Source organism: Triplophysa rosa, linkage group LG24 (genome assembly GCF_024868665.1).
Source record: "Triplophysa rosa linkage group LG24, Trosa_1v2, whole genome shotgun sequence".
Classification (NCBI taxonomy): Eukaryota; Metazoa; Chordata; class Actinopteri; order Cypriniformes; family Nemacheilidae; genus Triplophysa; species Triplophysa rosa.
In genome coordinates, this window is record NC_079913.1 from 8303413 (window position 1) to 8331230 (window position 27818).

Sequence of the window (27818 nt, forward strand, 5' to 3'; positions counted from 1 at the left end):
AGGGATTCCGGCCTTTGGGTTGACAGTATCTTCAAGATGCTCAACATGGTTCTTTCCTCGTTCTGCATTTCCTGCCATTTGCTTAATGGACACTTAACTCGTCTAGTACTGGTCCTAATACTCCCTCATTCCATCATCTCATCACCCCCTCGTGGAAGCCAAAAACACGAATGGCGGTTTTAATAAGCTCCTGTGTTTATCATGCTGGCAACGGGGATTCCATTTAATAGATTCTGCGCTTTCTCCATCACTTGTGCCGATAAAGACGCATGGCCCATTAGATCTCGATATTAACACTGCTGTGATTTTCCGCTGTGTTCTGTAGAAATGTCCTGCAGTTTTTGTTATAGACAGGAAGTGTTCTGTTTCATCCATTTTTGCTCCTTGTTGGACTTTGGTGTCCGGCATGTTGTTCATGTGCCTGCAGCTGAGAGTCCCCTAACATTTGTTGTATGCACACAAAACCACTAAGACCTTTCTCAAAAAAAGTCCTTTATAGGTTTTGAACAACATGAGGATGAATAAATAATGACAGGATTTTTATATTTGGGTGAGCCGTCTCTTTATGTAACCGATAGGCTTTAGTTGCAGCAAATGCATGAACCAAGTAATATTGGGCAGGGGCATTGTCCTTATAGAGAGCATTCCATTGGGCAAAACATTTTTAAGTACAAGATGAGTCACTGGCAGAATGCCAGTCATAGCTTGACCTCTGACCCCACCTGTCTGCTGTAACATGTTTCATTCCCTGCTTGATATATTTGTCCATCTTAATATATTTGAACTGTCTGTATTTTTAGCTTTGAAGGTGTATCTTTTTTATGTATGCGTAGGCACAATTTATGTTTTTGTTACTCTTTACAAAGATTTAGGCATAAAGGAATGGCAAATATGTGGTCTCTTTTATCTTGCATGCTTTCTGCATGCTTTGCATGCACCAGGACACTTACAGTACAACTATGTCAGCGGTTACTTTGCAGTTACCTTGCTGGCGCTTTGGCTGAGCAGCGGTTCTGTAAGTTTGTGCCTGTAAAACGAGATGTGTCTCTTAAAACCGTGACAGGATGTGGCGTGTGCACCGAGAAAATGCAACAGGCCCCCCTGTTGCACAGTGGGCCATAAAGCAGCGGAGCCCATCTCCGTGTGAGCACTGCTCAAGAAAAAATAATTGTTCACTGCTGTGTGGCACTTAGGCTCTGCGAGATTATCTTTTGTTCTAAAGGCCATCATTGGATGTGACCGTAAGAAATAATGGAGCACAGCATGCGGCCTGGTCATGTACAAATGAACAAGGTCTTATACATCTTTGCTACATCGCTGTTGTCATGTGGAGTAGCAAATGTAGTTAAAAAGTGATTTCATATTGTTATCCATTTCTCCCTAAATTCAAAAAAAAAAGGCAGCAAGAAATGACTATATAGAACGTTCGCAATGTGCCATTTTTTAGAATTATGTAGCATATTAACTCAAATTAAAATACAACTCGGGAAGAATCCAGATCCATGGTTTTACAGTAGGTGAATCATAGAAGCTGTTAGTGATCTTTTTGGTAACAATTTACTTAAAGCATGTATATGGCATTATAAAAGTAGTTTTAATGTATTAATAATGCCTGGTAGTGCACCTTATTATGCATTGTAATGTCTCGTGAATAATTGTAACTACAGTTAATAAATAATAACACTTATAAATTCATTGTTACACTTTGCACTTTTAATTTGGTTATAATTCTTTACAACCTTGTATGTATTAAAACCCACATTATGAACCATTATAAAACATCATACCCTTTAATAACCCTTTATAACACATAATACATAAAGGCTTTAAGTGAAGTGTTAGCATTTTTTAATTTTGTTAGCAAAGAATTGGGAAGCACAGAAGGTTACGATGAAAGACTCGTAATGTTAAAAACAGTCTGTGATTCAAAATGGTCCTAACCAATCCAGAGCATTTTTACCATTTAATAAGGAGAATCGTTTTGAACCAATGAGATTTCAGTGTGGGCGGGGCTAATCAATTACCAAATTCTCCTGCCGCTTGTCATTGTAATGAAACTATTATATAAAAGTATCTTTTTCTATAGTCGCTTTGAATACCAGCATCTGCTAGACGAATACATGTAATTGTAATTCTTTCCCTTGCATTCACAAAAAAAAAAAAACAGATGGACTTCATGATGGTTTGACTGTTTAAATAATGTATTGTGCCCTGGCTACAGTACTTTGTGTTCAGACTCCATGCTGGTTGTGGATCAGGAGCAGCCTGAGCTCCGTGCGGGGTCAATGATGTCATCCCTTATGGCTCTCTGTGGTTGTTGTGAGTGAGAACATCTTTTCCCTCTATCATCAAATGAAGAAACCTTAAAATAGCTTGTTGACTGCCCAGGGCAAACCAACATCACAGTCATGTGATCATGAACATCCATGCCAACAACGATCAGTGAGGAGCAGAACAGTGTTGTCCTTCAGCTATTGTCTGTTGTGTAGGTGTAATGGATTGTCATGACATGATATTAATTCTGATCAATCAGCGGAGACCTTTGTATATCCAGAATACATCTTTTATTTTATTTAGGCCGAGAAAATACTGTTCAGAGGAAATGAAACCAAAAACACACAAAAATAAACTCTTTTCATATTGGCCCTCTTTCTATCGTCGGTTGGCATTTCGATGGGAGCCGAGACGGGCGTTTATATGCCCGTGCTAAGACTAAACAATGAGCGAGGCGTGTGGGTGGTGGAGACAGGCCTTTGGTTATGAAGGTTTGTGCCCAGAAGCTGAATCAGGGCTCTTGAATTGTTCTAAAAGAGCTCAAACAGAAATGCTTTGTATTCTATCCTAAACACACACACACTCGTGCTTTCAATGGTTTATCGCAAAACATCGAAGAATACAAAGGGAGAGGTCTATAAAATCATGCAGATTGGAATGTTTTGGTTGGTTTGTGGGCCCTTCAGAAGAAAACCAGTGCAAGTCCATCCCAAGGGCTCTATTAACATTTGATTGGATTGACTGAAGCCCCATATTATCATTTGGGGGCCGATCTAATCTTCTAAAGAGAAACAGGACAGAAAACGCAGTCCTTGGTTAGTAAAAGGCAATTATGGAGTAGTGATTTTTAGTTAAATTTGTGCAACTTTCGATTAATTATGTTTTAATATATAACATGTTTAAGGAGTTTATAGCTTTTGTAAATCTCTCAATTTTACTATAATAAACAAGAATGAAATTTGCTTGTCATTACAATCTCCTGTTAAAAGATATTACTGGCGACCTTACAAAGATGAACGCAGCGTCTTGCGGATTAACCGGGTACTCAAGGCAATTTAAAATATCAGAACGCAGTCTTCCTCCTCCGCAGCCTTAATAACACTTTTAATTGAAACTAATTTAGCACAGCAGAAAAAATGACAGTTGGCAGATTTCTGTAAATAGCACAGAAACGAACAAACAACGAAGAATAAGGATGTAAAGAGGAGAGAGAGGCCTGGCTATGTTCATCTGGAACAAGAGTCCAGACAAAGGCTTTCCGTTTTGAACTTCCTCTCTGATTATATGGGTAGGATCGGGCGGTTGGCGGGCACGTAGGTCTGAGGTCACATGTTTTTGTTGTTGTCATGGTGATGGCACTGGCTGCAGGCAGGTGAATCCAGGAAGGGCAGCGCTTGCTCTGTGCTGTGGAGACGGAGCACTCTGGAGTTCAGGTCCACACAGCACTGGGAAGAGAAAGTGTATTGTTTGTTATGTAACAAAGTCCTTTTCTAAAACGTACATTGAAAAATCCCGTTTTTAATACATTTTATTGCTTTTATTCACACTTTGTATTTGTAATATTTTGAGAAAAAGAACACTTTGATGCATTATGCCACTATGAGTACATAAGCGCTTGATTCTGCTCATTGTTTGTTCAGAAGCCCACATTGGGCTTCAGGATAATCTTTTCTTGTGTACATTATTTTTTGTTTCTCCTGACAGCGATGTTCATTTGCATATATTAACACAAATCTGTCCTCCGCAGTTTGTCTGCTCTAGCTCTCTCCCTCTTTATCTATCAAGATTTTAATAGCATTCAGCCTGCTCCTCATAACTGCCTGCAATCAAGAAAACCTCAAAGGGGAAATTCTCCCCGTGGCATGTCAAATTATCTCGAATTCAGCTCCACTGGTTCAATATTTAGATATGATACGTGTTGCGACCCATTTTCTCTCAAACTCAGTTCCTTTGCTAATTGTTGAAAAAATTGAAAGAGCTAGGTTATTTTCAACACAGCGTTGGGTCAGAAAGGGATTAACTGGTTGTAAATGAATCTATTCTGGGTTGTTTTAAACCATATTTGGGTCAAATATAAATATTTTATTTTATTTTTTGTCTTTATTGGGTTATTCAAGAGAGCACACTTACATGGCCTTTGACAGCGAATAAATAGTATTGCATATCTGCATGTCTTTACAACATATAGGCGGTAATGTACATACTGTGTGTTTACATTTAAAGTATACTCTGGACTTATTCAATTATTAACCTTTTTAAACCAGGGGGGAAAAATGAATAGACATAAATAAAAAAATTAAATAAAAGAACAAGGTAAACTATAATCTTCCAGGAGAAAAACGGTGTAGCCTAATTAAAATCCAAATATAAAAATTTTCTTAGTTTATTTAACCGAGGTTTGTCTCTGCTTTGACCCAACACTGGGTCGAAACATTTTTTTTTTAGATTTAGATTTAGAGTATTATTAAATAGTCGATTTTCATTATCAGTTTTATAACTTTTCTCAAATCGACTAAATAGTTCAGTCAACAACACTGACTGTGCATGTTGTCTGAATTTGAATCTGATACTTTTTTCTTACTTTTATTTTACGTTTCATACTTTTACTGTGTGTTTTAAGGCCTTAGATTCTACTTTTTTTTTCATGTCCATTCTGGGTTTGAAATAAAAAGTCCACATCTTTGATATTCAGCAGGCTCTGTGCTACCTGCACCACACGAGAAAGGTCAAATCAAAATTCTCAATTGCATCGTGACATAATTTAAAGGTTTAATAGCTGTTTTAAATGTATGAAAGTAAGACATGATCCCAATGTGCAACATAAATGGTTACGGCAGAGCTTTGGTGTCTGCTCTAACTAAAATTGCCAGTATAAAACTTTCAAAAACGGTAAACGTGCAGGTCAGAAGTGTGCAACGCTGTGGAATACAAATACAGGGCAGAGATGGGTAATGGTGGTCTTACTTTGAGTTCCAGCAGAGTCTGTAGACCCAGACACACCTCAAACGTTGCGTCCTCTGTGAACGGAGAACAAATGAGGTTTAAAATAGGGCAAGAGACACTTTGTATCCCCTGTAGGTGGGATTTTATTCTTTGGCTAATTAGAAGAGATGGGGTTTAATAAACTGGCTTAATTGGACATTTTATTGTATTTGCTCATAACACAACCAATATGGCCATGTTATGGGTTAAGTGTGGCACTTAAAGTGATAGTTCACCCAAAAATGAAAATTCTGTCATCATTTACTCACCCTTTTGTCATTTCAAACCCGTATTACTTTCTTCCTTCCGCAGAACACAAAATGAGATATTTTGAAAAACGTTGGTAACCGAACAGCACTGGCCCCCATTCACTTCTATTGTTAAAATGCAAGTGAATTCAAGTTAACAACTTTCTTCAGAATATCTTCTGTTGTGTTCTGCGGAAGAAAGTCATACAGGTTTGAAATGACAAGAGGGTGAGTACATTTTGACAGAATTTTCATTTTTGGGTGAACCATCCCTTTAAAAAAAATGACTGGGCATTCCACTGCTGTCTTGATTTGGAAAAGGTCAGTTGCTCACTTCAAAAGCTGAATGTTCAAACAAGCTGGAAGGATATTGCATTATACGCTTTTAGACGTTCTTTAGATCATGTGTGGGTGTGTTTTAAGAGCAATTTGCATACTGGTGGGCCTACTTCTCTTTCTCTTATCTTGTGGAATATATTCATGTTTGCATTAGCTCTATCTTGACTGCTTCAAACTGGTTTTGTGAGCAGCCAAGTTTTGTAAGACGTTATTTTGGGTTTCACTTGACTAATCATGCAAACAAGTTGGTATGGGGGTCCTACAGTATGAGTGCTGTCGTGTCTTCGTGGATTTATTTTCTGTGAACACAAGACGTCTAACCTATGACTTGTGCGGTGCATTGGACTTTTTCCCTGCCCAGCTGCAAGTGCAGAGACTTCACCGTCTCCACCGTCGATTCAGTGAAGGGCAACTTCCCGTGGGGCTTTTCTTCATGGCTGGTTATCAGTCTGCAATAAACACACATTAGAAAAATGTTCATGTAAAGTGGTACGTACATATATATACACATGCTGTACACATATGTAGGTCTTAGTCTTTAAGTTGTGGTCTTTAGATAAGATGTTCAGCTTACCCCAGTCTTCTGCAGCATGTCTTAGAGATGTGGTTGTGTTGGCACCCTGTGTTTATGGATAGCTTCACCTCTGCGTCACCACACTGCAAGAAAAACCTTTGTTGTTCACACAATTGCTCTATTACAGTCTTTCTTGTTTTCATTCCTTTTTTTCCAGTTTACACCTTTTTTTTAATAGAAATACACATTATTAGCCAGAGTGGACTCAACCTGCCAAGAAGTTTCAAACAGGGGGCGAGCTGAGAACAGACAATCATCTTCTTGGTCTTTTCAAATATGCTTTAGTTGTTCATTACATTGCATTGATTTCTCGGTTTTGTTTTTGCGACGTCTGGCAGTATCGCGACTGATGGCTTGAGGATAATAGCTCTGGTTAATAATAGACCATCACTTTAAAAGTTTCTCTGTGGAAGCTCTTAATGTATCGCTCCAGTAAGCTGGTTTATTTTCATGGTGTCCTTTAACCCGATATTCCATCAGCGCTTGCAGAATTCAGAGCTGGTCTGATAAATTATGACCCTGTGTTTGTGCAGCGTTTGCTTTTTAGTAGACCTTTTCACCCGTTCATGGTGTTGGCTTGACCATTATGTGGAAATGATTTGTTCGGTTTTAGCAGCATCAGTGGATTGTTTTTTAACTGAGTGGACATCCGTTCGTTTTCATGGCAGCCACACACACACATAGAGTGAAAGCATGTAGATGAAAAAAAAGAAACAAACCCCCCCCCCTTAATTTTCAATCACACATCTAAAAAGCGTTATTGTCCTCTTTCCTTTCATTTTATAAACATAATGGAGGTTATTTGTAAAAAAAGTTTTAATATTTTGTATATAATGTATAAAATATTCATATTTATAAAACTTTAATAAATATGTTTATATTCATATTAATTATATTTTAATCTATTTAGTATTTTTATATATTTGAATTAAAAAGTATTGTTTACCTGTGCAAAACTGGGTATTACTGCTGGTGCTGATGCACTGTTGTGATTTCAAGGGTGTTTTGGTGGTAAATAAGGCATTTGTTTGATTCTCGCTAGGGTTTTGACTGCGTTAGCTGGTTTGTTTGTGTTCACCTATTGCCCCAAGTAAAAAAACACCCTCAAAGGAACCCTAGGATTTTTTTGCCTGTGTATTTGTTTTGCCTGCAAAATTATAAATCCATCACTTCGAAAACTAAGTACCTTTTATCAACAAGTCACACCATTTAATGAGTCCTTCATGTTTGTAGCAAAAGTAATATTTAATAATTAATGTTAAGACTAAAGTCAAATCACTATTTCTCATTTTAAGCAATGTTAATAGTGATAATAGCCTTAGAAAACAGCACTTATAACTATTCATTGCTTTACACCGTTGGATGAAGCAACAGCTATTTTGAGGGATTTGGAACCTGTTTGTGACATATGGTTTCACAGCATGCATGACTTAAACACAATATGGTTTCACCTACGCACTGGCCCACACAGCTAAAGCATTGTCAGGCTCCAAGTCTGCTCTGCACCTTTTTGCTAACTGGACGGTTAATAAGCGAGCATTCCAGCGAGCGTCGGCACCGTTCCACATTCAAAGGAGATGAGAGGTTTGTTGCAACCTTTTCGCATTTCCTGTCACTCAAGGTGCGTGCCGTCACACCCGCAACTTTCCTACCACATGAAGAATGGGACGCAACATCTCTCGTATCAGGGCGTCAACCTCTCACCGTTTGCACAGAGGGGGCTGTTAAGCCCCTCTCACGCATTGTTCCATGCACACATACAAAGACATGCCGTTTTTACTGCACTAAAATGAAACCATTGCTTCAAAAATACACAGTGTGGTGTTAAGCACTCCAAATGAAACACTGGCAGATAAACAAACGTTTATCGGTGAGAACATTGTTTGTGACAGACCAAAAGGGGACAAAGTGCGTCTCAAGAATCTGTGTCAGTACTTGCTGTGACTGTGTACTGTTTCTTTGTCTTTCCTGCACCCTGTGGTCACGATATAAACGCATCCTCATAGTGAAAACATTTGATTCTTTTATGTTTCTTCTTTTGTAGTTTCAGCCATACAAATGAAAGGTTTCAAAGAAACGAAACAAAACAGATTGCCTAGTTTACAGTTTAAAGCGAGATATTCCCCCGTGAGCTATTACGGCTTTATTCGACCGCATATACAAAATCTGTGTAAGGCCTATATGTGTCCGCGCCGGGTGTGCAGTTGAGAAAGATCATGTGGTTCATAATAATGACAGCCCTGAACGGAACAACATCATGCTTGACTTCTCAGCCTGAAAGTGAAATAAATCTTTCCAGAACAGGAAGCATGAACAAGTAAGGTGGATTTGCTACGCACAACCCTGTCCCATTTCAACGGCTCTTCATTACTGAAGCTTTAATTAGATGCAGAATTGGAGTTTCATTTCATCTTTCAGTTTGATGATAGGAACATCATGCATCTGTTCTGGAACATTCAATTCATTCAGAATGCACGTGTGCTGTTAACAACACAATCTGACAAAATGGCAGTTTATGACTATTTTACATAATTGGTGCCTAGTTCGTATGAATTTCTATTATGTCATTCATACGTTGCTTTTTGCCCCAGTGGTTACAACTGGAGTGAACCTTCAAGCATGCTTTCTTCCTACTAATCCATTGTTTTTGTACAAATCCCATCGTACGAATTTATATTATATATTACATTTAAATAGATGTGTTTTTCATTAGATCAGGTTGATTCTTGAACATTCAGCATTGAAGAGAAATTTAATTTTCATGTTCAATAACGTGGCTCTCTGGAAAGTTTGATTCAAAGTTGTAACATTTTGTATTATAATTGCATAATTGGTCATTTCACTAACCAACCTAAACGCCTATTTACAATTTTTTTATGTTTAAATAACATATACGTAGCTGGCTGGTCATTATCGCAAAATAAACCCCTAGATGTTGATGCAAAATTGATCATCCTCAGAATTTATTTTACAATAATCAGTGCTTGAAGTGGGCCGGTACGCTCCGGTGTGATGCAGAAAATTGACTCCTGCCAAATTATGACTCCCCCATTCCCCACTAACATTAGGTGTTAGGATTAGGTGTGGGAGAGGGGTTAGGATGAACCAATCCCGCAAGTAGTTTCAATGAAAGGAGTCATAATCTGGTGGGGAGTCAAAATTCGGCACAACACCGGCACTTCTCTTTTTTTAATCTTTAGCATACCTTCACTTTTTCTTGCGTACCTGCACTTCTCACATGTTGCCGGTACTTTGCCACTCCGAGTTACAGCGTTATTGAATGTGTGATTAATAGTGATGACATCCCGCTACAGAGAGGGAGCGCTTATGCTATGTTCCAGACAACTGGGTTTTTGGATATTTCCACCTCAAAACCAGAAATAAATGTCTCGAACGGCACTCGGACATGGGACCTCTGAACTCTTAGATCGATCAACCCTGGCCTCAGGGAGACGCGTTATTTTAAGTCGCGCCCAAGATGTTTCCAGTGAGATTAGCACGGAGCCAGTGCTTATCTTTTGCAAATTCTGCTGTTTTAAGTGAAAACTTAGGTGGTTTGTCTCATAAAATAATGTGTGTTCGACTTGGCATGCCTAAAAACATAACATATAAGGCATAAGATATGACTGTGTGTATATGATCGATTTAATTAACAGAAGAATTAAATGAGAGAATTCAAGAATTCTGCTTTTTGTAGACTGCAGAAATATTATCACAGGTAATGAAATGACTATTTTGTGGTCAATTTTGTATTTAACATTATTAAATCAGTTGTTTGACAAATGGTTACTTTAGTAAATAAATATGTTGTACCAGCAATGTCCTAATACGTTTCGTAATAATTTGCATATGTGGTAATAATTTGCATATGGCAACGTGCACAAGTGAGTACCAGAACCTTTTTTTCCCACTTCAAGCTCTGACAATAATGACCATCTGTCAGTACATTACTGTAGCGCCTGAGCTGGACAATGTAGCGTTCTCTTTTAATGGCCTAATTTCATAGAAAAGGATTATTCTTGCTGTTTTAAAACTCTCGTGTTGACACTAGACTGTCAGTTGACATGTGGAGGCTGAGGAAATTAGCTGCTCTTGGTTCACACCCAACCCTGTGGTTTAATCTGCTTTAATTTCGGGTCTATTTTTACTTTGCTGAAGTGATGGCGAGGGAGCCGCAGAATGATACTCAATCTGTTCTACAGTAAAACAGAGAGCGAGTTTTAACAGCTTGGCTATGGGGAAGTGTTGGCTGTCTTGATGATTCTCACAGGTGTTGGAAAACCAGGAAACATCGGGAAATTTAAATAGTTAATTCCAAGCCTCAAAAAGTAATGAAAAATAATGCAACTTTCAAAGTCATAGACGAATCATTGTAATTTCTATAGTAATGATAATAAATACTTATGTATATTTTCTAGCAGGCTAGTATTTTATAATCATATGTAAATCACCTTTAATATACAAAGTAATAATAGTTGTATGTTTGTACTTGTTTTAAATCTGGAAAACAATTTGTAGTGAATACATTTTTTTACTTATGAGTACATACTATAACTAGGGATTTTTAAGGTCCTACTTTGGTTTATGGAGTGTCCAACAACAAGTTTATGTACATAGAAAGTGTAAAAGCACTATTATTTTGTAATACTGGGGAGTTATTCTTACCTTACTTCTTGACTCTCAAATGATTCGTTCCGCGATTCATCTGTCTAATCCCCTCCTTTCCGCTAGCCTAGTCTGATGTGATTGGTCAGATGGTCTAGTCTGCTGTGATTGGTCTACCGCGAATGAGGCTCACGAGCTACAGTGTTTGGGGGAGAAGAGTGAAGTTTTCGTGGGCAGTCCTAGCAAAACGTAGGCGGGGACTATATGTAGTGACGTAAATCCGCGCTGGTGGCGAATTGGACTAGGAACGACTCGTTTGCGTGATTCAGATTCATTTAAAATGCTGGGTTCCAAACAAGTTCCAAGAATTCCAAGAAAGTCAAAATGTGAAATTTGGGAAAGTCTTGAATAACTAGAAAAATATTAATATTCATAAACCAAAAGGCATGGGAATCCTGGATCTTTGCTAAAGTATAAGATGAATTTGCAACTTTATTTATTTTAGGTCATCATCTTTAATACCCATCTTATTTCAGTTTTTGTTAGACCCATTGTGTTGTATGATTATAAAAAAATAAAATGACAGGTATGTTTGTCTACACAATGAGTCACATGTCCACCAGTTACATCATCTCTATTGTAAACGTAACAAGAGGTGCTTCACAGATTTGGGCTTTTTAGACACGTCCTGGCTCTTCAAAAACCCAACCGACCAGAACAGTTAGCTGCCAAAAAATGAATCTCTGAGTCATGGGGAGCCAGAACCCTTTCTTATCACCTGCATTATGTGGACAGACAGCCAAAAATGATTTTAAAGCAACCATATCAAGTGGTTTGTTGTATTACCTTACACTGGACCACTAGAGCTGAGAGGTTGGATGCGCTCTCGCCCACTTTCTTCCTGTCTTCTTCATAGTCCTCATCCTCGTCAGACCTGAGGCTCTTCTCGCTCTCTTCTGGAGACTCTCTCTCTTCTGTGGAGTCGTCCACAGTGCTCTCACTTCTTTCCTCTGGTTCTCCGCCCTCTTTGCTGTCTACAAGTGGAGAGCGAATGTGAGAGGGGGTGTCCCGGGCTTCCCCACGCAGACGTGGGATGTTGCCCTCCAGGAGGCGTCGCTGCACGATGCTGTGGGGTTGCTTTATAGGCACACGGGAAGAGGAAGTGTATTTAAATAGTGCATACTGCCATTAGTATGTCTGCTGCATACAGTATGCACAGATTTTCAGCATTCTACATGGAATATTTACCAAACGTGATTTTCAAACAGTACTGTAAGAACTTTCTCACTAATGGAACACAGGGGAACCTTATCTGACAGTAACATTCTCAGCTATCAGGATGTGTTCCCCCGGCTATGATGGACAAATTCAGTCATAGAAAGATGTATATTTGATTCATCCAACCACCAAAATCTTATGGCCCAGTGGTTAGCACATGTAGTTCATACTCTATGGAATGTTGGTTTGAGTCCAGCTCAAGCTTTTTTCCTATTGATCACAGGGAACCTTATCTGACAGTAACATTCTCAGCTATCAGGATGCGTTCGTCCTGCTAAGATTGACAAATTTAGCAATAGCAGCCTGAAAATCCAGAACCTACTTGTTGTGGGCTATAAAATCAGCAGTTTAAATTTGAGACATGTATGAACTTTGTCTTATGGAACATAGGGGGAACCTTATCTGACAGTAACATTCTCAGCTATCAGGATGCGTTCCCTCTGCTATGATGGACAAATTCAGTCATAGAAAAAATGTAAATTCGATGCAACAACCCACCAAAGCCTGGTGGCCCTGCCTTTCCCAGTGGTTAGAGCATGTAGTTCATTCTCTACAGAATGTTGGTTCGAGTGTAGCCAAAGATTTTTTATTATTGATCATAGGGAATCCTTATCTGACAGTAACATTCTAAGGTATCAGGATGTGTTTCCCATATTTTTCATGTTTTTCCATTTTCAAGTTCACAGATGTGAGGTGAACTGAGGGTCATTGAGGGCAGAATAAGTTAACATCATTAACAAAGCTGGCAGAACCATTATCGCTGTTGTTCCTTCCCTAAAGACATTAACTTACAGCGTGTTTTTTGGAAGTGCATTTTAAAGGTGAAGCGTGTGTGAGACACCGTAAATAATCCAGCATCATAAAAATCTTTGATACATTATTGTTAAACACTTCCTCCATTTGTTGGGAGAGTCCCGTCCACAAATTATTCAAACTAGTATTCAGCTATTGTTGTTGTGAAGAGCTCACAGTGCAGTTTTCTTTGCTGCTGCTAGTTAAATGTTACTTTTTTATCTTAAAATAAACATTTTTTTATTCAAATGTCAGCACATTTTGAGACTATGGGAGTTGCAACTTTACTCAGATTGCCTTTAAATTTTAATCTTTGATTATTGCACAAAATATTGTAAAACATTTTTTATAATTTTGAATTAATTTGAATATTTCATATTATACTTGTAAAATTAAACTGTATGTTGTTTAACAAAGGCTGTATGTTTAAGGTTACATTTAAAGGTCCAATATGTAATTTTATGAAGGATCAATTGACAGAAATTCAATATATAATACATACTGTATCTCTTCAGAGGTGTATAAAGACCTTACATAAAGAAGTGTTATGTTTTTATTACCTTGGAATGAGCTATATCTATCGACATACACCGCCGGTCCCCTTACATGGAATCTGCCATGTTGTTTTTTCAGTTGCCCTAAATGGACAAACTGCTCTTCAGAGCGCGTTTAATAAATACGTCATCTCCTTCGGCAAAGAAGCGAAAACAAGACAACATCTTTGTCCTGTGTCAGCCGCCGTAGTGCTTAGAAAGGGAAGGTGAGCGGTGGAGTGAGCCAGTGGTGCAATTCGCAACCTCACCTCTAGATGCTGCTAACTTTCGTACACTGGTCCTTTAAAAGTCAGAGCAATACACGCATGGTGCAATTTATATAGTGGAGATTCTGATCAGCTGTCATATACAGGTAAACATGGACAAGACCAGACTGCAGTTTTATCTGCTTATAAATTTCATCTGGCACTCCAATAATACAATTATGAGGACCACCTGAAAGTACCTCTCACACAGGCCTACTCTCAAAGGGGAAGCTGAAAATACACAGAGAAACCTAGATATGAATGGCCTTCTCTTTCCTTCCTGTTCCCTTTCATCGATGTGTCTAGCATTCTGGTTGTTCCTCACTTAACACATGTGCTCCAGAGCGTGCCGTGTCCCAATTACTTGACTTGTCCTGTGTCCGATGTTTTTCTACCATCATGCTTTAAATTATTACTAGATCTCTTTCAGCTAGAAACAGCATTATTGATCCACAGCTGTGGACTGGAGGGTGTTATTGAATTTTTATATAAAAGGCTTTTTTGTTTCCACAAAGGAGGAGTTTGTTGTTTATGTGACTGGCAGTTTAGTGCAGAAACACAACCAGTTTTGTACCAGTTTGTCTTACTGCTGCAAGATCAGAAAACATTTACAGCATCAGGAGTTTACAGCAAATTTACAGCGTTTTTTATTAACTTGAATTCAAGGCCTATAAATCAATTGTTTCTGTTTCTCGTGTCGAATAACGATACTGTACACTGGTATTTTCTTGTTCTGAAAAATACAAAGTTCAATGAAAACCGTTACGGCAGCAAGATGCTCATTTTAACCTCGGTAATGAGATAACCTCCACAGGAGCCCTCATTTTCTTGTTGACATCCGCTTAGATTGCAAGTTAGCTCATGCCATGATAGATATGGCAGGCATTTGATGCATAACGTACCCATGGATGTATTTTTTAAACAATATTTAGGATAAGCTATATAAGTACTGTATGTAAAATGTGTATAGCTTAGGTCTTATGTCACCATTTCACATTCATTTTTTTGCCATTTTATATCACCGTTTTACCTTTAGTAGTTATTTAAAAAATAGCATATAATCTCTAAATTGACAACATATAAATCTGTACATGAAGCACAGCATGGCTAATAATAATAAATATAAAAATTGCCATGATCTTAAATGGAGTGTTTCATCTCACACTGCAATGTCAAATTTAAAAGCTATCAGTTCATGTCAGCTATCAGTTGTCTGAATATGAAAGTGTTTCACCTGTGATAGACTGCTAGACACTATGACAGGCAGTGGACCGATTTTGTTAGGCTTTCACCTTAGAAGGACATAGAAGAGAGATTGGTGGGGGTAAACAGAGAGGGTGGAAGGTAAATGCCACCGTCAGTACTTTAGCCTGCGCTGTTATCATTTAATCACATTGCTCTACAATTGGCTGGTTTCAGAAGGGCATTTTATTGATCCTTTGCCAATTAATCCTGTGATGAATGAGAATGCAGAATGAGAATCAGAAGTGACAGGAAATGGAGATGTGATGATTTCAGATTTAAAGTGATAGTTCACCCCAAGATGAAAATTCTGTCATTATTTACTCACCCTCAGGTGTTTCCAAACCTGTTCGAATTTCTTTATACTGAACACAATGGAAGATATTTGGAAGAATTTCAGTAACCAAACAGATCTCATTCCCCATTTACTGCCATAGACAATTTGAGGGTGAGTAAATGGTGACAGAATTTTCATTTTTGGGTGAACTATCACTTTAAGGTAGTGTTGTATATCATAACGATATTACAGTATATTATTTGGCTGTAATCAAGTATACATAATATTAGATTGTGATGGATAATACATACGCAGTGATGTAAAGCCCAAAATAAACATTCAACCTATACCATCTCTTCTCTGAAGTGTTTAATGTAAATACTGCAGGTGAATCTCATAAATTTGTCCACAAACATGTCCAGGTCATATTTCACCCCAGATGCAAAAGAAAAGAATTGTGAAATTATGTATGTCACTTAAACATATTTTCACTAGCGTTTACTATGTTTTTATAAGCATCCAATTTTGTAGTATAAACAAAAAATGTTTTATGTATTATTGAATTATTAAAACAACCTTATTCAACATAATTGTAGTATTTGTTATACTGACTTTCATTTATGATAAAATAAACTTATCGTAATACAGTAAAATTGACTGCATGACAGTAATGAGAATCAAATAACAATTCAATTCAATTCAATTCAATTATGGCTGATAATAGGCTTCAATTTCAAATGTTTTCTATTCTTTTTTTTCCCAATACCATCCACTGTATTTGTTCGATGTTGGCTGATCAGGGGTGCATTTCCAGAACAACGACACAACTCGCTGGTTAACCACCATAGTACGATGCATCATTGGGGAAATTAACGATGTAATTACGACTGTCTCCCGAAACCATGGTAACTCTGTCGGAGATCAATTGTTTGAACCAAGTTGGTTCAGCAATCTAGTTGTTGACGCCACACAGGTGGTGGAGTAATGACATCTATTAATAAATACGTTAAGATCGAATTAATGTCAAATTCTTGCTGTAAATAACATGCATTGCATTTAAGGACTACTTTTGTTATTCTATTTTTGTTATCTGTTGTTTTATTTCATGATATTTAATTCATTTATAAGTGTCCTCCTACATCATTCCGCCCAGGGATTCCCCAGGGTCATAGAGCACGCAGGTCATGCGCATGCACACATTTCAAACAACAGCGCTTTTATTTTCTTGACAAACTAAAAGATGTAAAATTGAATTTGTATATATTTAGAATGATGGATATGGAATGCACTGCGTGTTGCTTGCTTACTTTGATCAAAATCAAAAGTCTACATGTCATAATAATAAGCAACGATGCTTATAACCACAGCTCTAGACCTGTAGTTCCAATCACGCAACTTTGCGATGCTGCTTGCGATTGATCGTTGGAACGATGGTTTTGGGAAACACTTAAATCGTTGAACTATCCTGGAATGACGGAACTTGCGACCATAGTTGGCTAAAGATGCTTTTGCGAAACGCACCCCAGGTTTATTAAAGGTCCAATGTGTGATTTTTTGGAAGATCTATTGACAGAAATGCAACATAATATACACAACTATGTCTTCAGAGGTGTATAAAGACCTTACATAAAGAAGCGTTATGTTTTTATTACCATAGAATGAGCTATTTCTATCTACATACACCGCGGGTCCTCTTGCATGGAATTCACCATTTTGATTCTACAGTAGCCCTAAATGGACAAACTGCTCTACAGAGCGTGTTTTGGAAAGACGTTATCTCCTTCGGCAAAGAAGTGAAAACGTGATGCCATCATTATCCTGTGTCAGCCGCTGTCATGCTTCGAAAAGGAAGGGGTGGAGTGAGCCATTGGTTGCAATTCGCAACCTTGCCACTAGATGCCGCTAAATTTCATAAACTGGACATTTAAGCCATTATGAGCATCATTACAACACTCACCTTTTTAATGAGCCGTGTGTCCGTGCATACGTGTACATCTTTAAGTACACAGATCAGACTAATTTATATTTAGTAGGGTTGTGAATCAGTGTAAGGTTAATGGAGAAGTGCGTGTGGTCTCTTATGAGCCTCAGGGCTCCTATGATTCAGCCTAACCTCTAAGCATGAGGTATTGAATCCTAGGGGCTTAGAAAAGAGCATTGAAGAGCCCACAATGTTGAATATGTAAATGAATAGCAAAATAAAAATCTTAAGATATTATGCACATATTATGGTTTAAACAAAAATCTGATCTTTTGATATTTTAAATAAAATGGCTGCATATAATTCAGAGTAGGTTCAGATAAATTCACATTTAGATTTTCCCAAATCAAATTATGTTGTATGTAATACAAATCCATTGTATGTGGCCAGGACTGTGACTGAGTTGTATTTACAGTATTTGCGAGGGAGAGACCATTCAGCCTGTTTTTTAATTAGCCATGTTTCTCTTTGCTGGATCTGGGTTCATTCACAGAGCGGAGCAGATTGATTTTGACAGGATTGATCACAGCATTATGTCCCTCTCTCCCCTCTTTCTTCTCAAAACAGGCTTTTGCTTTAACAAGTGATTCATGTAGCTGTGATTCAGAGATGCTCTTGTGTTCTACTGAATCTGATGTACAGATTTGAAAAGTCTCTATAACCTTGTACATCTGATTATACAAAGGCACATCATACGCCTTAGTGAAGACATAGAGGATGCCATGTTTCTTCATAATACAACAGTATGCATATTATAGTCAAGGTGAAACGGGGTGACATGACGTAATGCAGCTACATAACATGACACTAACATGAGTGTTAGAGTATAAGAGTGTTCATTTTTCGAACTCTATGTAACTGCATTGATTCCTATTAAAACCTCTTCTCGGCTTCTAGAAATTGCTTATTTTAATTGTAAAATTAGATACAGAAAATATGATCACATTCTCCCCTCTAAATCAATTCAGAAATGTTTAAAAGTCCAGTTTAACTTGTGGACACGGACAGCCATTCATACAGAGCGTAAATGATTAATTTGCATAGTCATGTGAATTTAGATGTGTGGTATTGGTGGATTTAGCGACCCTGGACCGAATGAGACAAATCTCTGTCCCGACCTGACAGAGCTGATCATTGTAAGAGCAAAAAGCATGTTTGACCTGCGGGTGGAACAGCATGTCCTAGGAAACACATTGTGCAGTTGAATTGTGGGTAAATAGTGGTCAATGGTTATTAATTGTGAAATGATTGTACTTGATGGGCGCTTGTTGAATGTGTCAAGGGGTGCTGTAACCTCAGTGTCCTTGCCCTACTGTTGCTTTAAATTGCACAGCGATATAATGTGGATCCATCGGATGTGGTCGAAGGAAAGCAATGGTGGGGTTTTTATTGTAAAGTTTTGTTATGTTTTTCCTAACAGTACTGTACCGTTATTCTTGCGGCATAAGCAGATAATTTCAGTTTGATTTTTCAAATGTTTTTTTTTAAACGAAAGAGACTAGATTTAAGGTTGTGAACAGATGAAATTCTGACTAAAATTTAAACTCGTGATTGAAAGAAAAAGTAAAAGATCATAGCATTACAGTTTCGAGTCACTGAACATATTGTTATATTGTTTTATTATATTATATTCAAGAATCACAATACAGTCATATTGAGATCCAAATAATATATTATTGTCACGTCTCCCGTGAATCCCACCCATACTGAACATTATTAAAGGATCTATGTTCTGAAAGCTGTCTTGAAATACCCTAATATAAAACCCATTGTGATGCAAATGTTTTGGGCAAATTAGTTTAATTGTCAAAAAAGGGATGTCATGCAGAATACATTTTCCTTTTTTTCAACTTGTTTTTTGATATACCCTGATAAAGACCCTATAGTCGATATTAGTTGATGTGTTAGTATTTGGAACTGTTTCTTACCTTTGATACACGAGATGCGCTCTCTCTCTCTCTCTCTCTCTCTCTCTCTCTCTCTCTCTCTCTCTCTCGCTCCTCTCTCTGTCCTCTTCCTGCTCCTTCCGCCTCTCCTCTCCTGTCCCTCCTCTCCCTTCCTCACTCTCATCTCACTCTCTCTCTCTCTTTTTCTTCTCTCTCTCTTCTCTCTCTTCTCTCCCCTCCTCTCTCTCTCCTTCTCTCTCCTCCCTCTCCCTCTCCTCTTCTCTCCCTCCCCTCTCCTCTCTTCCCTCTCTCTCTCCTCTCTCCCTCCCTCCCTCTTCCTCTCCCTTCCTCTCTCTCCCTCCCTCTCCCTCTCTCTCGTCTCTTGTCTCTGTCTCCGTCTCTGTCTCTGTCTCTGTCTCTGTCTCTCTCTCTGTCTTCTCTCTCTCTTCTCTCTCTCTCTCTCTCTCTCTCTCTCTCTCTCCCTCCCTCTCTCTCTCTCTCTCTCCCTCTCTCTCTCTCTCTCTGTGTGTCTCTGTCTCTCTCTCTGTGTGTGATTACTGACTAATAGCTAATTATCAGAGCTCAACAGGCTCATCTCCCTCATTCAGGGAGTCATGTGATGTACCTAATGGTTACTCTCCTCTCCTGATCTCTCGCCCCAGCACCAGACATCCTCTGACAAACACAACATTCACCACCAGCTGCTATTTCTCTCTCTTTCTCTGTCTCTCTCTTCATCTTAACCCTTTCTCTCCACTTTCGTACAGCTGTTTGTTTGAGAGAGAAAAAATGCCCAGCCTTTGGTCAGGTTACCTTTATAATTAGCTCTGTTTGGCTTTTCTAAAGGCGACACGGGATCAATTAGTCGACAGAGAGACCATTACTTGCTCATTATCATATTTTACACTTGTTCTAGTGTCGATAATGTGCATCGACAACGTTTTTTTAGCACATATTTTGCGGATTAATGACAGTCCCTCTTAATACACGGCTACTTGCCATTACATAATTAAATAGACGTGAAATGATGATTTGAGATAAAATGATTATATTATGTCAGAAGTATGACAAATCAAACTAGGAAATCATTTTGTCTGTAACAATAGACCATTGTCTATTATTCTTTGAAACTAATTGACAGTAGAAATTAACCAATCAGAATTGAGTATTTGAGGGAGTCATTTAAAATTTAAGTGGGATAATTGTCCCTTTTTTATTACTTAGAAAAATATGTAGACATTACATATTTATTTATAGCAAATATTTATATTTTACAAATTGTGTATTAACTTCAGCTAAGAATACAGTTCGTATGCACAGGGTAAGGACTGGCGTGCGTGTGCCATTCGCCAAGCCCATTGGCGTTTTAAAATTCCTCTCGGAGATGATAGGTTCTCAAGATCAAACCCCAGTCTGTCTCTCAACACAACATCGAGAGACCGACTTAAGGGGAAATCGAGTCAAGCTTTCTAGTACAAAAAGAAAAATTTGACTGTTCAATAAATAGACTAGCCAATCAGAATAAAGTATTTTAGAGAACTGTGTAATAACGTGATTTGATGAAAACGCACCAATCAGAGCGCTTCACGATGGCGTGCATGGTGCGCATGCAGCCTGTCACGTGCAGCCCCGTGCTGTAACTCACACACTCAGTCAATGTCTGTTTAAGTTACCTTTATAAACAGTGTAAAATGCATGGCCTTGGATGACTAAAAAAACAGTTCCAGCAGAACAAACTGACATTTCTTTACATTGCGAGACACAGTAAAGAGGTGAGCGCATTTCTATCTCCATCCGCATCTCCTGCGCATGAGTGCTGATCTGAGTGTGCCCTCGCACTGTTTTGCTCTTTGTGTTCTGCTTCACAGAGAGAGCGAGGGATTGCAGAGGGCCTAAGGGCCAAAGAGCTGCAAAACAACACCAGAGTTACGTAACGGGAATGATTTCACGTGGCGCTTGTAAGTTAATGAGAGAGGCAAACTGTATCACTACCATAGTCCTCATATACACACATTTACACTCCATCTATCGGAATGAATAGGACATAATCCCAGAAAGAAAAATCTGTTTAAAATCTTAATAGACAGTGATAGGATTAAATGGATTAAATAGAAGAGTCTCTCTCCAGTCTTTTGGATAGTTCTCCTATGAAAACGATCCAGAAACCTCCAATGAGTTTCAGGGAGATTTCAACAATGTCACAAACTGAGTTCACATTTGCCAAGTCAGAAATCATAAGTCAGTAGTATCAAAGATTTTAATATGATCTCCAATACCAAATTATTTTAGCGATTGATTGATTAATTTACATAGTGTTAATGTGTTTCAATAATGACCTAGTTTATGTCCATTCTAAGAAATTATAGAAACAAACAAAGACAAAGTTGAATCTTAAATGAAACACAACTGAGGACATCATATTATCTGAGCTATGCACTTGACCTGAGATGAAATTTTATTTAGGCGATCAGTTCCTTTAAACAGTTGAAAAAGGGTTAATAACCCCTTTGCCTGTCATTAGATATGTGTCCGTCTCTCTCTGACTCGTTGGGACAGGCGTGACACAACGGTGCTATCTCGAAGCGTCACCATCGAACCCGGTGAATAATTCCTTATGACAGCCATTACAAAGCAGGCAGGAAAGAGAGGACAGAGATAAAATTGTTCCTGACATTAACGCTTCTTTAAGCCAGATGCTGATGTTCAAAACAGCTGCATATACAGAACCACAAATACACGAAATAGTATTCCATAAGACAGATCGAAACATCTCATCATTCGGTTATCTTTAGCTCCTGCGTTTTTCTGCTAGCGTCTGTCTCGGGAGAAGCTGTGACTGAGCCCTTTATAAGCCGCACAGACAAGCTTCGACTCTTCCCTGCTGTGAACAGAGATAATTTAAATAGGCTGTATAATCACGGGCGCACACACAGAAATGCATGCGTCCATGCCTGAAAGAGCTCTTGCGCTCAGATTCTGAAGGTTTCTTGGAGTGCACGCTGGGAGTTTGGGTAAGTGCCATCTATCACAGTAGTGGCAAGACAGTTAGTTTGCTATTACTGTAAGGTGCCAGTAGGACCCAAGAGAGAGATTGACTTAAAGTAGAAGAGAGGACATTGGCCTCTGTTGGTCAGAACAGACTAAATGTTTGATTGAGTTTTGTTTGTTTGTTTTATTTTGTGGATATATCCCAGTGCATTCCATTGGCCGTGTTTGTACATACAGTGTACACCACCCTTAGACCATTCAAACCAGACAGTAGACAGCGTAAATAAGTCTAGAATGCTGAACATGATGACACAGAATTAGCCAGTGACAAATTCTGGCGACAAAACGTCGACAAATGTAATATAATGTCTATAATTTGGCCTTCATATGAGCTAACCAGGGGCTCAAGGTTAACCAAATTACACCATTATTCGGCCTAAAAACTTCCACTCAAAGTGACATAAAAGCAACACATAAATCACAAATACTGTAATGTATTTCTGATGTTTCATTAGAATTTTAAATTATGTTAGAGGAATGTGAAGCTGTTAGCGCCATCTAGCAGTGAGGTTGCGAATTGCAACCAACGGCTCACTCCACCACTCACCCCTCCCTTTCGAAGCACTACGACAAAGATGTCGTCAGGTTTTCGCTTCTTTGCTGAAGGAGATAACGTATTTAGGGCTACTGTCGAAACAACATGGCGAATTCCATGTAAGGGGACCAGCGGTGTATGTAAATAGAAATAGCTCATTCTAAGGTACTAAAAACATAACGCTTCGTTATGTAAGGTCTTTATACACCTCTAAAGACATAGTTGTGTATATTATATTGCATTTCTGTCATCATCCCAAAAATTACACACTGGACCTTTAAATTAAAAACCAACAATTGGGTTTGTCCATATCTGACCCAAACATGGGTTGAAACAATCCAACATTGTTAAACTAGCCTTTTGCTGAGTACCGGATCTACGGAAGTGTCAGAAACATTCACTGCCTGAAGCGCTAAATAATGCATCCCGTCAGCAGTGCATGATAGAATAGGGAAACAACCAAAACTGCACATTCATTCGCAAATATAAACACACACACACACACACACACGATAAATACATCATAAATAAATCCATAGGTGTTCCTGAATGAACCAAAGTGCCACTCACCAGGTCTTTGGAGGTGCCCAGCCTCTTCAAGCCATCCAGGGGCAGAAGGTCCGCTGAGTCTTTGTGCGTGAACTGGGTGGCCTGCTTTAGTCTCCTTTGCTGATGCATGATGGCTTTGTCCCTCATCTCTAACTCTTTCTTTCCCCCACTCATGATCTCCGGGAAGGTTAAATACACAAACCCGTCCTAGCTGATTAAACCCTGAACCGCTGCTTCTGACGGATGAGAGCCAGCAAAACTGTGACCCTGATACAGAGCTAGACAATTTCACACGTGCATGTGAACGCATGCAGACGTGCGGATCGTTATATCTACTTTTCTAGACAGATCAAATATTTGACTTCATAAAATGATCTAAGAAATAACAAGTTTTGTAAAGAATTACTCTTTAGTCCGGTATTATGATGTAATCTCTCGTGGCAGGTGATCTTGATAATCTTATCCTGTTGATTGACAGCTGTCACTCCAGAGCAGTGGTTGTCATGGTGAAGCGTGTGTGTTGTATATCTTCAGCCGGTATGCGTGCCAGTGACGCTTGCTCTGTCCTTGGTGCAGAGGCTGAATGTGTCATGTCTTTCTGTTTCTCGTATTTTATCTCCCCTCCCCTTCTGTCTCTCTCTCTCCACCTCCCTCTTGTTTCTCCACCCGCCCCCTCACTAGTATCTCAAACCTCAGTCCTCACTTACTTGATCTTCTCTTAGGTTAGCTTTACAAAGCAACATCTCTAAATGTTTACCTTTGATTCGCGTGGAGTGACGAAATACTGAGAATGGCCTTCCTCACATGACTTCCCACACGTAGAGTAACAATCCTACATTCAGTATAGCGTCAAGTGTACACTGGTGCCAGATCTATAATAGGCTTTCTTACGCACTTGTACGGATTGCTGTTTAATCCAGGACACTGTGCCGGTGGTCACTGAAGCAGTAAGCCTTCTCTCCTCACCTTGTCACTCCTAACATGTCAACAATACTACAGGTGTTTTACTGAACTGCGAGTTCTTCAACTTGGATGGATTGTACTGAATACCAACTGCACTGTCTATTCATTTTAATTTCATTTATTGGTTTAGCTTTTTTTTAATGCATGTTATTTCAAAGCAGCTTTCTAAGAAAGCCAAATATATTCAAATATTAAATATGATGATTTATTTTTTTATCTCACAGTGATGTAAACTGTCAATGTTTTGTAATGCGAATTTTGAGAAATTATACTGAAATAATATCACAGTACAACAAATCGTAGTAGTCCTAAATAGTAATTTCATTTCAGATTTTACAATAATTTGTATTTTATTTTGTGGCGAAATTTGACATGAATTAGGTACATATCAGGTTGAATTAAAAAAGCTTTGTAGATACATGTACTTGGACATCAATAGTAGCCTATATTACGTTCATTAATTTTTTATATCTTATTTTGAACAAATGTAATCCAATTCAGATTTCTTCTAATAATATTCGTTATGATATGAATAATATTGACCCTGAGAATCAAACCTGTGACCTTGCCGTTGCTCTACCAGTTGATCTACATGAAAGCTGTATGCTGACTAGTGTTGGAAAAGACTCTGGCAGATGGAGCACAGGTGTGGGGTTGATGGAGACCCAGAGGTGGACGTGGGCTAGTGAACATCAGGATGGATGTCTCGATATGTGACAAGAATGGAAACAGATAGTGCCGCTAAGAACGTAAGAAGGATATTGGTAAAACAAAATAGTGCTGCTGTATTTGCCTCCTTCATGACAGCTATTATCTAAATTTGATGCCATCGGTATCAAGCTATAGGTCTGCAGTGTATTTCTTTACACCTTGTATAGCTCGATAGATCAAAGTGTCAGTTCACCTCAGCAGGACACATTAAACAGACATCCGAGGGTTCATTTTTCCCAGCTCCGATTTGCTGGAGATGTAATCGGCTGGCCACATACTGTATATAAGAGAAAATTTGCTAAACGGACCCTCCCCCTGCTCAACCCCCCATTCCCTACCAGTACAAACCAGGCTGCTGGCTATTTTAAAAGAGGTCACCGTAATGCGGAACAGTCACTGTTTCTTGTAGCCTGTTCTCTTCATATTTTGTAAATGTCTATGTTCTTTTATGGTGGGTTGTAACTTGTGTTTATGATCTTATATGTTTTTAAGCTAAAATATTAGATTTATTTGGATTCTATTTATTCCCAAGGAATTACAGAGCTGAGAGAGAGAGTATGTGTGCATTTTACATTGTTGTAGTGCCACCAAGTGGACAAAGTACTGAACATCAAAGTACACAAATGTTATATATTTTATCTCCTGGTGGTATAAAAACAGATTTGTCAATGTTAGATTGTTTGTGGTCATTTTAATTGAACAAAAAACAGACATGGTAAGATTATTATCATTACTGTAATGATTGTATTTTCTATGTATTTTTCATGACACAATGCAACAAAAACCTAATGCAGCAAAAATGGGCTTACTTTACTTTTGCTAGTATTTCATTATTTTCCCTATATGATCAATTTTCTATTTTTACATGTAGTAATTATTATGAGTGGAAGTGAAGTAAAATATTACCTATAATAAGTCAAGCAAGTATCTTGTCTGGAGTGTATAGTGGCTCTTTTAGCAACCATTAAATCATCATCTATCCACAGCACCGCTGGCTCTCTACTATATTTCTGATTCTTACAGGTGGCTTTCTTTATAAAACAAATCGTCAGCTTTAAGACCCAGAGACCCGAGCCTGAAGGCTCATCCCGAGACACATACAGGCTGGGGCACAGCTGGTGACACAGCATGCAGAATCTGCACCGTCTTCACTTTGGCAGCCAAAATAGACTCAACCTGATTTAACTGGTAAGAGGAGTGGAGGTCGTACCGGCCACGTATGATGACACAGCTGGCATTTCTGGTGTATTGTGAGTATATGGACCACTAGTTACCGCATACAAGATGTGATCTCACTAGGGGGCTTCTTGGAAGAGGCAAAACCCTAATCACTTTTTTTTGTCATTTTCAAATAAACAAAATTTATATCTATAAAATGTATCTTTCTAAATAAATACAAGTTGGCTGTACTTCAAATAGATAAACTTTTAAACCCCATTAACCCTTTCACGCATAGAGATCACTATCGAATCCCAAGGAACACACAAACTATGTCTTGATCATGCCCAAAAATGCATGTAAGAACAGATACATCAAAAGAACTTTGCAAAATAAAGCCTTTTATTTGTTTCTCTGAACATTTTAAACTTGAACTCAATTACATTTTCAAGGCAACTGCGGGAATGCTCAAAACACAACACTCATCCATTTTGGCTTACCATATGAAAATATGACCTAAAACACAAAAATTCAAAAGTTAAATGGGACAAACACCTCATTCTTCACGAAAAAAGTGTATCCGTTTCTTTCAAGATAACTTATCTCAGCAGGTCAAATGAATTCAAAAATCACAGCGGTTTGGGTCAGGCTTAAGTTTTATAAGGCTTATGTATTTGTGCAGCACATTTTAAGACACTTCTCCCAGATATATTAAGAATAATTCATATAAGACTGTTATTAACAATGTATTTAAAGGTATAGTTCACCATTTACTCACCCTCAGGTTGTTTCAAATCTGTATAAATGTATTTGTTCTGTTGAAAAACAGAATGTTAGCAATTTTCAGTTCTGGGACATCATCCACTCCCATTGTAGAAAAAAATATTGTATTTTTTTGTTCTGTTGAACACAAAATGAGATATTTTGAAGGATTTAGGAAAGCAAACTTCTTTCACTACCATAGTAGAAAAATTAAATGGTAGTCAAAGATGCCCCCAAACTGTTTGGTTTCCCAGAAATTAAAATTGCTAACATTCTTCCAAATATCTTATCAGAACAAAGTAATTTATACAGGTATAAAAGGGTGAGTAAATGATGATCGAGTTTTCATTTTGGGGTGAACTATCCCTTTAAGTCCAGATCAAAGTCTAGACCGTCCAGGCACAATCAGCACTTCACAACCTTTATGTTAAGGTATATATAGAGCTTAAGCGTTTATTTATTAGTGCTCTCATTTCATTCTGAAGGCCCTTTTACAGGCCTAATGAATCTTAATGAATGCTTATTAGTTTTCGTAGTCATATACTGTATGTCAAGTTTTATATAATAAAAGTCCATACATTGGCATTAGTTACATCTGTGCATGTAGGCAATGTTTTAGTGTTTTCTCCCTCTTAATGTAAACGTATATACATATGAATTAATAATAACACTTGAAATTCATGGATACCTCAAAAGACTGTGGTGCTCATTTAACGTCCCTAGCAGGGAGCCTATTTGTGCTGGCTAAACATTCTGACAGCTTTGCTGTCATTTCTGATCAGTCTTCCGATTGGCTTGGTGTCTGAATATGTCTC

At 38.2% G+C, this 27818-nt stretch overlaps 1 protein-coding gene across 1 annotated transcript; it reads right to left on the reverse strand.

Moving 5' to 3' along the window:
* Positions 1-1738: 1738 nt before the first annotated feature.
* Positions 1739-24007, reverse strand: nrip2 (nuclear receptor interacting protein 2). The gene is made up of 6 exons (XM_057324063.1): positions 23431-24007; positions 11869-12159; positions 6418-6500; positions 6165-6292; positions 5239-5291; positions 1739-3719 (listed from the first exon to the last, which is right to left on the reverse strand). Exons 1-6 carry the CDS (start codon positions 23581-23583, stop codon positions 3600-3602), a joined length of 828 nt encoding a protein of 275 aa, XP_057180046.1. The 5' UTR covers positions 23584-24007; the 3' UTR covers positions 1739-3599.
* Positions 24008-27818: the final 3811 nt, after the last annotated feature.